This window comes from Pygoscelis adeliae, unplaced genomic scaffold (assembly GCF_000699105.1).
Source record: "Pygoscelis adeliae isolate BGI_AS28 unplaced genomic scaffold, ASM69910v1 Scaffold75, whole genome shotgun sequence".
Taxonomy (NCBI): Eukaryota; Metazoa; Chordata; class Aves; order Sphenisciformes; family Spheniscidae; genus Pygoscelis; species Pygoscelis adeliae.
The window spans coordinates 4,539,594-4,551,523 of record NW_008824772.1 but is presented as its reverse complement, the minus strand read 5'-3'; the positions used below and the strand labels follow the sequence as shown (position 1 = coordinate 4,551,523).

The following is an 11,930-nucleotide window of genomic DNA, read 5'->3' as shown; positions in this document are numbered from 1 at the left end:
TGTAGCGGGGGGTGTCAGTGCCGTACCTGAAACGGTCCTGCAGCTCTAGGTGCTTCATCCGAGGTTTTGCATAAGGAGAACCGCTGGGTTGCTCAAAGTGTATTTCCAGGGGGACCAACGCGTTTGTCTCCTTCCACAGAAACATCATTCACGGCAGTGACTCCGTAGAAAGCGCGCAGAAGGAGATCAACCTGTGGTTCAAGCCTGCAGAGCTCATCGACTTCAAATCGTGCGCACACGATTGGATCTACGAGTGAAGGGAGCTTCCACAATGAATTGTGCCTTCGTAACACATCATCTCATTCCAGCTGTTGGCCTGGGAGCAATTTCCGCCACGGTTATCCTAGTCATTTTCAGCCCTGTCAAATAAATGGATATGAACTAAGGCGTTGTGGTGCGTTCACTATAAAACAGGCGACTGCGTTCGAACACTCACATAAGTCACTTTACTCAGTCGTTGAGTATTTTCCTCTCGTGGAAGGAACGGTTAACCCAGACTCCCACGGACAGGCCTAGCAGAATAAAAATGCGGTGACTTTGTTCATGGCGAAGTGCTTTGGAGGCTCCGAGGCACGTTACAGGGGCAGAGCCAGCTTGCAGAGGGAGGGCTGAAGGGATGCTCGAGCTGCTCCCAGCGCAGCAGAACTGAACTAGAAGAAAAATGTGATGCTACCCCGTGACAAAACTTCCCTCCCTGCACAACTATTGATACCAACCGTGAAACAGGAGAGCGAGCGCAAAGCTTGCTCTGTTCAATCCTTGTCTGACGCCACCACCTCCTCCCATGGAAAGCCTTGCCCTGTGCCTCGCCCGCTTTATTTGTGCTCAAACGTACCCCCCATTACTTGAAACATTCACGGTTTTGCAAGCGGCGGGTATTTTTGTTTATCTGCCTTCTCTTAGGAGAGAAGCAAGCCGGAGTGCATTCGTGTATGTGCCCAGGAGTGCCTTTTAAACAAAACAATCGCTCTTCAGAAAAAAGACTTTTTATCATTTTTATTTTGTGTAAAAAAGGCAAATTTAGTGAATTATTTTCATCTTGTACACAAAGTTATAATTTTAATGCTTTTCACATCCATGCTGAAAATCTGCAGTCTCATAAAAATGAAAGTAACATTAATTTCTCCAAAAGCATTTTTTTTTTTTTTCCACTTAGGTACGTTGCATGAGAAAGCTTCAAATACTCTCTCTCATTGACCACACAAATTACCAAGAAAATAAAAGATTAAATTTGTACAGATATTGATCTATATATCAAATACATACAGAAATGATGTAAAAACCCCGTTTGTTTAATCTTGATTCCCGCCCCAACATTTTCCCAGGGGCCAAAGCTGTGGCTTCTTGTTTTAAATACGAAAATTAAAAGGAAGAAAAATTCAGTTTAAATCACAGTTTTTTAAAATCCCTTCCCAATAAAGGATTGTTACCAAATATATTAGCACCATCGTACAAATATTGAAGGGAGAGGGTATTCACATCACATAAAACAACAATAAAGAAACAAACAAACACTGAAACCCGTGTTAGTATCCGTAGAACAAGGAACCGATAACTGCTTTAGCTTTCCTCAGACGCAGCAAGGAAAAGGTTAAGGAGGTGTATTTAAAATAACATAAAAATCAAAGATCAGCAGAAAGATTTTGAGCACTAAAAGAAGGGTAGCTGCGAAGTAAGGTACATAACTTGCGCTACCTTACCGTTACAAAAACCTGCTATCCAAATACTGAGATTAGTTCGACCCCATCGGAGGTTTCAGATGGCCAACGCTTTGCTGCTCTCGTAGCCAAGTAACGCGGCTTAGAGTAAGAGGCAGACGAAGGAACCTAGAGCCGCGTTACTAACGAACGCCTGGCAGATACAGCGAAGCCTACGCCGTGGATACCACGGCCAACAGGTAACCCGCCCTGCGAAGAGACCCTTCGCTGGCGGCCTGCTGGCGTTCTGCTCGGGCCTTCCCTAAACCTCGCCCTAAGCAAGTGACTTCGAGTAGTTTGTTCTGTGGTTTGCTCAGGACAGAGCTCGCTGTACTTGCCACTGACACAGCTGGGTGTATTTCGAGTTCGGAAACGCAGGAGAAATGTCACCCATAAGTCTCAACATGCAACTCCTACTGAAGTCACACGTGTGTCTGAGAACGCGTGTCAACTCACGTGCTTTAGTGTTTAATGAATGAAATACCTATTTTTAAAGGACGTTATGAAGACTGACAGACTTCAAATCCCATTCTTGCATTTCTCCAACACAGGAAGCGCCTTCACCTCAAGCGCTCATTTTCCCTCTTGACATTTGAAGACACTAACTCAGAAATTGGGTATGAGCCTGGGCAATACACAGAAGCCCAAGGTTTAGTGACGTGGCAACGCACCTTGCTCATTACTAGCCCAGGCTTTCACATTATGGAACACAAATTAACGCAACAGTTCTTCCACCGAAGTCAGAAGCTGTTGATGAGAGAAGAAAGCAAGATTGTGCCAACCTTGTTCCAGCTGACGGGGACAACTGCAAGTTGTTGCATTAAAAAAAATAATAAATCAATAGTGATGTACTTACCAAACCAAATCAACGCTTGCAGAGCTGGATTTTACAGCACGTTAAATTGAGAACACAGGAAAAAAAAAAATAAGGCTCAAAGTGTCATTACAACGGTCTCTAGTCCTACTTCTCTGATGCAGGCCGTTCAAAAGAAACGTCACGGGTGGGTCCGGATCTGAGAGAAGGTATTTGAAGTCTACCGAGCCTGACAAAGTCCTTTTTACGGCTATTTTAGAGAGCTAAAATGTCTTTACCACCTGAAGTTACAGATACTTACAATCTGATAACCAGATTCTGTCAATATAAGAAGCTGTCGTTAAAAAGGGGTCGTTATTTAAGAAATTTTACCAGTAAGGGAGAAAAGAATTCCAGACATTCCTACACTATACAGGACATTTTTTACTTCCAGTAGTAAATACAAAACTTTACATAATTAACCCCTCTTGCATAGAATGAGGTAAACCTGTGCCTATTACCAATACTATGTACCCAAAGTTAGAGCAATATTTTAGAAAATAATCAAATTGCTGGTTTTCAACTTTCTATGCACTTTTTTTTTTAAGCTCAAACAACAATGTACAAAAATGGTCTCCTGGGGCTCTGTGGGTTGATATCCTTAAAGCATGTCTTAGGCTGCAGGAACACAGACGTTTATCATTTTGATTTTGTTTTAAGCCCTAATTTATGGTCAAGAGTCAGATGATCATTGTACTGCTCTGAAGGGGACCTTCTGAGACCCAGAAGCACTTATAGAACATATGCAGTTAATTCCTGAGAGTTTAGTTAATGAACCTTACTGGTAAAAGCTAAAGCTCTTGATGCACGTTTTTCCAGTCACAGCTCTGCAGGCCCGATTAACCACTTTACTGATCAACTCCATGAATGAGAGCATTTACAAAAAATGTACAAAGTTTAAAAATATGGAAAGATAAAGTCCAGATCATTAAGAGCTCATGCTAAAATACTTTGTATTTTACTGGTAGTCATTTTCACTCTTTTACGTGACTTTTGCCTCTAAAAATGGACAGTTAAGCAGGAGGGGCTAATGGGATACCTGAAGTGAGACACAAGGATTCCAGGCAATAGGCAAATCTAGTTTATGAATTATATACTAGACAGTATATGACATATACTGTTCTCAAGTCTCAACTTCCATATTACACTATTGCAGCAAGAAAAGAATATTGCAGGCTGTGCGGAACTGAACTCTTTTTTTTAATCCACAATGTATGGCTCCTTTTAGCTCACCTGAAACCACGTGGAACATCGGTTTTGCATGTTCACAAATAAATAGTTACGCTGGTAAGGAAGCATCTAGGTCTTTCTGAAAGGACAAAAATAACCAGAATACTACTCAGAAGTTCCTTCCCACTACCAAGGGAGGCCTGAGTTACTGTCCGTCTAAGTTTCTTCTTTAGTCTAAATTCATAGCTAAAACTAATCTTCCAAATGAGGGAATTTTCTGAAGTTCCAGTTTGGCATAGGGCTCTGTAAACATTTGCTGAAGCGTTCCAAGACTACAGACATTCAGGTACAGACAAGAGCTTTATAGTCCCAATCCAGTGCCCACTGCAGTCAATGGAGACAAGGCTACTGATATTAATGGGCACTGAATCAGACCCTAAGGAACTTTTAAAAAAAAAAAATCTTATATAAAAAAAGTATTTTAAACTAAATAAAAACATCTTGAAAAGTTAAAATCTTCCTCAGGCGATGGCTCCATTGCAATTGGGGCTACTCACCGAGTAGAGCTTTACAGGACTCTTCCACATACAATTTATGCCTCTAAATTAGGGCTTAAATGCCTTATTATTCACAATAAAAAAACAGAGGCGTGACCAGTGCAGTTCACAAGAGTCTAAAAGTCTCCCAACTTGTACCAAAAAGGTTCATTTGTTATGACAGTTCATTTGTATTTGCAACTATATCTTCCTCCAACCGCTTCCCACAATCATGCTAATTAAACTTTAATCTTACCAAAAAATTAGAATTTCAGTTCTTGTTAACAATGCACAATAAATCTGAACTTGAAAATATTACAAAATTCTTTCAAAAGCTTCAAATACAACACAAAAGTGTCCATTTTTGTTTTTAATAAATTGAAAAATCTTTTTCACTAAAATAGTTTCCCCGCCCTTCCAAAAAATTCTGAACTGAGTCTAACTCATCTACAGTTAGCAAAGTGCCCCAGGTACAGTCACCTGAACTGTACCATCGAAGTGGGAACAAAATCAGTCAGTCTCGGAGAAAGGCTCTTTTCCTATCGCCAATACTCTGCCCCTCACTTTTCTGAGCTGCCTTACGGTTCTTGTTTGATGTAGTAACTGGCAGATCCGTTGCTTTCCTGATCCGATGCTCCTTGAAGGAAGCTGTACTCTTCTCCATCTAGCAACTCCTCCTTCAGCTGTAATGAAGTCACTAAAAATAAAAGATGAACATTAAAGAGCTATAAAATTCAAAGCACGTACAACTTTTCCGTAAATTTACTTAATATTATTTACATTGGGAACAGACCCCAGATTTCCCATTTTCTTATATTCTGCATTTTAGTGATTCTTCTTTTAAAGTATCCCACAGAAAGCAGATGCTTTCCGACCGCAAATTGAACCTTAAGTTATGCTCCAATATTAACTTATTCAAACAATTTACTTACAATAATATATTCTCTACAGGGTTTTCCCAAGAATTTTGTACTTTAAAACACTGGTTTAAGAAGGTAACTGAACGTGTTAATAGGAATAATGACTGTTGCTTGGAACAACACTTATTTTACTGTTTACTCTTTTGTTTACTTCCTATTTAGTCTTTACGCAAGTAAAAATGAGATTAACCGTTGGCCATTTACAATCTATGAATCACACTCCTTAGCCCAATTACTGTGAACGGTCTATGTGAGACAAGAAAAAACATTGACAAAGATTTCTCAATACATCGTAAACACGTTACGATCCCAGAAGTTTCATTCAAGCAAAACATCCTTTTTGTAGTTTTAATCTTCTCTCTTCTTTCTTTTATAAAAAGAAAATAGAAATGAGATCTAAGACCAAAAAAGATGTTATGAATAGCAATAATGTCACAATTACTTTTCCAGTTTCATTAATGAATAGTGATAATTATCAAAATATGAGCACAATGAAAAGAACACTGAAAACAAAACATGTCAAGGCTTTCATTAAAGGTGCAGTACCCACTTTAAAGGGTTGATTATACAAAACGAAATGGTTCTTTATGACCAAATGAATGAGGAGAGTATTAAAGCTTATAGCTACCGAATACAAAGCTTATATGCATTATCAACGTATCTTGAAATGCAGAAATATGCAGTGAAAGAAAAAAACAAACCCCATAACCTGTTGCTACTAGTAGCCCTGCAATAACTTACAAGCCATTTGATTATTCTTTTATTATTTTTCTATGTCATCTTCCACGTTGAAACAAACTCTTGTGCTAAATAAAAATAAAATTTGAAAATTAAGATATTTCCAAAAGTTGCAGCATAATGCCAGCTCTCCTCATTTCTTTCTTTACGAGATGCCTCCTCCCACCTCCATAGCCCACAATCCCTTGCCTTCTGTTTTTTCCTGAATACTTTTCCCTGCATTATGCCCAACTCCGATCAAGAATCTTGATCTGTGGAGGACAACAAAAGTGCTGTCTAAATGGTAAGACACTTAACTGGTTTCTAGGATATGCTGCTAATACCTTAAGCAAAGGCTACACAGAGGTCAGGGACACAATCTGAAATCCACCTGGCACGTGCTTGTTCTTCTCTACCCCCAGTATTTGTAGAACGCTTCTGCAGGTACAAGAGTGACAGCAGTCTCCATAATTTGGCTTGCTAATTTGAACCGAAATCCTTACATTTAGATATTTAATGATACTTTGCTTCATTTGTCCCTATTATACAGCTTTCAACTACAATCCTCCACAAGAAAAGCTTAGCTACAGCTATACAACAAAAGTTACTTGAAAGAAGAATTAAAAAAAGCTAAGGGAACTCATCTGACCGATCATCTTGAAGTAAAAGGGATGCAGATGCACAAGGTACTCCCTTTTTAAACAGTCTCAGAGATTTGCCTGGAGACAAAGACTGTGTCTGATGCAATGTCATCCAAACCCCCAAAACATCAATACAGAACGGAGCAATATGGTCCAGAATATGTGCAGAAGCAGGGTGAGTCTCTCAGAAGGGCCTCTTCCTCTGACAGACTGGCTACAGGCTCTTTTTAAAAGTGAAGCTGTCCAACGGTTGCATTTCAGTGCTCAAAAGATCATTTCATATGACTCAAAGATGGGAAGTACTCGTGCACACTAAAGCAGCGCCATCACTTTGCTAGAGAGCAAAACCACTTCATACTATACAAGATGAAGTACTGAAACCTTCTCCTGTGCTTATGACAGTACAAAAGGGGAAGGAGTTGTTTAGGTGAGCCTTACCGAGAGCTCCAGCAGACAAGAAGTTTTGGAGGAGATGCCCGTCTCGTTACTAATCCTGCACTACCTCCATTCAAAGCCATATAAGCATCTCCCGCCATGTGCCTACATCCTAGCTACGGCTACTAAAACGTGAGGCAGCATACGATGCTCAGGAATACGCACGCATTTAGTAAGTTCCGGCTGATCTCAAATGTGTTCTTAACTTACACGATATCAGGGTTATGCCCTCCTCTTCCCCAGACTTAAAGGGTCTTGCTGGTTTCAATTTAAATTTAAACACCTTTGGACAATAACGAGGCTACATCACAAATAAAACTAATTTTGTCCAGCCTCTGCAAAATTCAGAACTTTGAAAAGTTCCCCCAAAATGATCGAAAAAGCATCGGGTGTCAGAAGCCAAAGGACACAGGTGTTTCGTAGGAACTCAGAGATCTAATGACACAGAGAACTCAGACTGTGCATGTCCGTGCGCTACAAAAATGCAATTTAGGCGTAGATTTGCAGTAAGAGAAGAAGAAAAGCTGTGCAGAAACAAACACCCCAGACCACACTCTCCTAAGCAAGGCTTCTCTCTTGCATCAAAGACTCTGTTAAAAGACAGGCCTGTACACACGAGTAGCAAGCTGAAGTAAAAATAAAGGAATTCTTGAGAAGTGTTGGGAGGTGCGCAGAAGAGAACCAAGATTTGTCCTTGGGGTCTAAAGGCGGCAAGCAGGATACGTTCCATTCTGTTAACGGAAAACACATGGGCAAGAGAAACTGTTCTGGATCTATTCCACAGTCAATGAAAATGCCAATGTGGCAGCCTACTCGGACTAAAGCAAGCTTAAGGGAGCGTAAATCAAGCAAATCTGAAGCGAAATCTATCAACCTGGCCGCTGCCTGCAGGGAGAGCATAATCCAGTTTGTCTGACAGATCATATTGCTACGACATATTTGTTAGGAATAATTTGTTTACCTGCTACATTATATTGCCATACATATTAGGAAGAGGGAAGAGAAAAAACTACCAGATCCTTGCAGTGGACTTCTATAATTGAAGATTGATTACATTACATAAACTATCCTTAAATAAGCTCAAAATTTTAATCTACTTGCTCAATATTACTGATAAATGAATTTTTAAGAGTTTTTCCTCTGCTCACTCACACAGATGCACAATTATACTGTCGAAACTTAAACCGAACCCAGGTTTTACAGCAAAAATAGGGAAAAGATCAAATTCTAAAAGGACAAACTCTTTTCAAATATATTTTCTCTATTAGTAACCCACAAAATTTCAAATAATGCTTACATTCTGAAGATCTTTTCCCAGTAACTGCCTTCTTTTGACACAAAGGCAAAAATCACTCCTTATTTACTGTGTACAGTTACTTTCTCTGCAAAAGATAACCCACACTAGCTTCCTGCTTACATCAAACATTCCCAAATCCACATTACCAGTTTTACAGAGTGCATTTTTGTATTTTAGAACTGCAGAGCTCCTCTGTGCCTTTGTGCCTCAGTAACCTACAATACGGCCTCCTATGATGTTCTAAACCAGCTGCAATCTTTTTCTATGATTAATTCAGTGATGTGGTGCGTCAGTGAGAATGAAAAGCTCTCCAACAGAAAGAAAATAAAACCAACCAAAATTTAAAGGGAAAAAAAAAAGAAAGGAGAGATTTGATGAGTCAGCACATTACATGCTAGACCATGCTTAGTTCCCCACCCTGTCCGTCATTTCCCTCTGCAGCAACAGAGACTGGTGTGGCTAGTTACCTGTTTTGAGGCTGGGACTGAACTCTCGGCTAGTCCTGGGAGGCTGGAAGGCCTCCGGGGCTGTCTGTGCTGGAAGGGTTCGATATGGAGGAGGAGTCAACTCGTCATCACCAGAGAAGCTCCTCCGCACCTCACCTGTCATGGGTGGGCTGGACAAACTGACAGGTTTCTTCCCAACTGGTATCTTCCTCTCTAAACATCAAGTCAAACTAAAATAAACGCTCGGGTTAAAGTGCATTAGGTAACTCAGACTGTTCACTGAGAAATGGCTCTGCTTCATATTCACCAATTCTGGAAAACAAGGGCCTGTACAATGGCACCACTCAGTTATTATTGGGAATATCGTTCTCAACAACCACACTTTAGTTACTGAATTCTGGAGTGGCTAGTAGGACTTGAAGTGCATTGCTTAAAAACGTGATCCACTTATTTCATACTCTGTCAATGAGATACAAATGCCGTAAATTGCTTCTGCTGCAGCTACACTGCACAGTCAATATACAACCCGTACAGGCTCAGTTTGAAACTAGTTGTTTCAGTTTGTGTGCCTAACAGAGGTAGAAAGGATGGTTCTGGGGAAGTAATCCAGTCCAGACAAGTTTTATCACCTCCAAAAAACTAGTTTAAAAATACATACTCTTAATTACTTTAGAATGGTGCTTCCCATTTTTACAGTGCCTTAGGAACAGCAATGAGCATTTCGGCGTTTAGAAAAAATATCTTCTAAAATGCCTTCAAATTATTAAACATTGCATTCATGAAAAAATGTTATGAAAACATTTCCCATGCAAATTGTTAATGTGTTCCTCCTTTATCACTAAGATGCTCCGATTCTGTGCCCAAGAAAACTTCTCTACAAGATCAGGGATGCAAGCACTGTAACACAACATCTCCACCGCTTTCAGCTGCATCAAAACTATGGTAGCTAATGCTTAAGTATTCTCAGTACTGTCAGATAAAGACAATATGACAAACAAAAGCTCAGCTTTGAAGGGAAAAGGTAACTGGATTATGCATATGCTAAAGATATCACCATGCTTAAATATTCTTCTTACAAGACGACTTCAGGATGAGCTTTTTAGAGAGCTAACACCATAATTAGGCAGAATGTTGTCTACAGAATCCCAGCTTTTAAAACGTCACATTATCTTTTCAATAACCTGATTCCAATATATACACCTACTAGAAAACAGACTATACGAGCAGATACTGCATACTACATTATTAATGAATTGCCTACGCAAACTGGTAAGTTACCCTTCAAGTATTCACCTGCACAGCTTTCTGACCAGTAGGAGCATAGTACAAAATCCTACCCACTTGAAATAAACACTGTTGGAAACAAAATTGGAAGTGATTCACAAGTACTGACAAAAGCGCTCACAACACTTACGCTTGCAATTAGAAATTAGCAAGTAACACAGGAACCATCCAGCAAACATACCAACTACACGCAACTCGACCTTCCTTCCTTTGAATAAAAAGCAAGCAGCAAGATGGACACGCTGCTGGCTGAGAACGCAGCGACAAAGCAGAGGCCTGAGGCATAATTCAAACAGTCCACCTAGTATTTTGCATGCACACAGCACACGTTGCAGTTATAAAACATTCTAATTAAAAGTAGAAAACTAAAAAGAGTAAAATAAGCGTATCTTCACAATCCAAATGCTAGTGAATGGGTTCACTGTCAACACGACAAGCTGCTTCCATAGCAACATAATAAATCCATGAAAAAATACCAGCGTCACTGAAGGCTAGGCCGGGTGGGACACTAGTTAATTTCTACTCCCTTTTGGACAGTCTCCTTATTTAAAATAGGCCAAAGACATTGTTACAGCTTTAAGAAAATTATTTCATGCTCTGTGTATCAGTAATCACACCAAAACAAATTGTTTGGGCATTCCCAACAGTTAACAATAACAAAGGGTGCTTAAAAGAAGTCCTAGGAACACCTGTGTTATGATCAGCCTCTACATGAAAGGGGCAACAACCTGACATTTAATTTTTCTATCTTCATTACTACACGTGTGCTGATAAACTACTTGTAGCTCACAATGACATAGGGGGAAATTAACATTATGTTGCCCGTTGTAGATTTTAAGGAAGGGGGGGGGAAGCACAGCTGTATTCTCAGCTCCAAATTTACTTATTTTTATGGATTAAGAAATTCTCCTAAACCAAGATCTCTTAAAATCTTCTCTTGTATTCTTCCGTTGTTGAGAAGTAAAACATCATGGCTGGATGCAACACGTGTTAAATTGTTCCCATTCAGGGTTAAGCGAGTGTTAATTCAGCTGGTTAAACTAGTTTCTGTAGTGGCACAGCAGAAGGAGTCTGACTTTCTTCTCTTTCACTATGATCCCATTATGGCAGAGTTCACTATGTCACCAGTTCTGCTTCACACTGGGCACATGCTACTCGCTTCTCAGCGGACTCAGTAAGGAGGTAAAATAGCACATTAGAAATCTGCATCATGATACACAGCAGAATGACTCAGAGACGTTCTGGAGTGCGTTGCGAGTACATACAAGAAAAATATGTGGAAGTAACACCTCTCTGTGCTAAACATAATCTAGTTTAATTAAGACATATACAGAGTTCTTGTTAATCAGCCGTGGTTACTTTACCATGGAAGCACTATTACTGCATTATACAGTTTTATGACTGAAATCCTTTCCAAAATAAGACTTTCTATTTATTTTTATTTACAAGTGCTGAACAATAAAAGGCTACAGAAAACATTGTCTTAGTATTATTTCGTGTGACTCAGCACTTCTGTTGCCATAACCTACTAAGAATAAACATGCAGGAGGCAGCCAGCTATAACTTTTCATGACCTTGTTCTCTCATCTCCTTTTGATGATTAAGTAGATTTCTTAGTATTAAGTAAACAGCCCAGAAAAGAAACCCATCAGAAGTTCTTCCTTGTTTCCATAGCTCACATTTACTTCAGGTTAGTGAGAAATGAAGAACAAAGTCCATGAGAACAGATCTCCTTCCTGTGGCACTAGATAAGGGGAATTTCCTTTCCAGTGTTTGCGTCACACTTACTGCAAGAGAGATACCAAGAAACTTTTGCAGAGGTATTAGGTGGAAGGAGAGGAATGAGGTACGGAGCAGGATGGTCTAGCACAGCTTGCTGAACAAAATCTGCTCAGTCCAGAATTATCCAAGAACAGGTCTACACAAAGGTAATT

General features: G+C 39.8%; 2 protein-coding genes across 5 annotated transcripts in view; one reads left to right on the top strand and one right to left on the bottom strand.

Moving 5' to 3' along the window:
- Positions 1–385, top strand: part of LOC103916674 (nucleoside diphosphate kinase) — a 2,291-nt gene extending 1,906 nt beyond the window's left edge. The window contains exon 4 of the mRNA XM_009323726.1: positions 140–385. Coding sequence (XP_009322001.1) covers positions 140–257 — 118 coding nt within the window. The 3' untranslated portion in view covers positions 258–385. The remainder of the gene's footprint in view (positions 1–139) is intronic.
- A 596-nt stretch (positions 386–981) lies between these two features.
- The window catches only part of MBTD1 (mbt domain containing 1), a 38,927-nt gene continuing 27,978 nt past the window's right edge, over positions 982–11,930 (bottom strand). For all 4 annotated transcript variants that reach the window (XM_009323723.1, XM_009323724.1, XM_009323725.1 and 1 more), the window contains one exon: positions 982–4,953. In XM_009323723.1, coding sequence (XP_009321998.1) covers positions 4,835–4,953 — 119 coding nt within the window. In that variant the 3' untranslated portion in view covers positions 982–4,834. The remainder of the gene's footprint in view (positions 4,954–11,930) is intronic.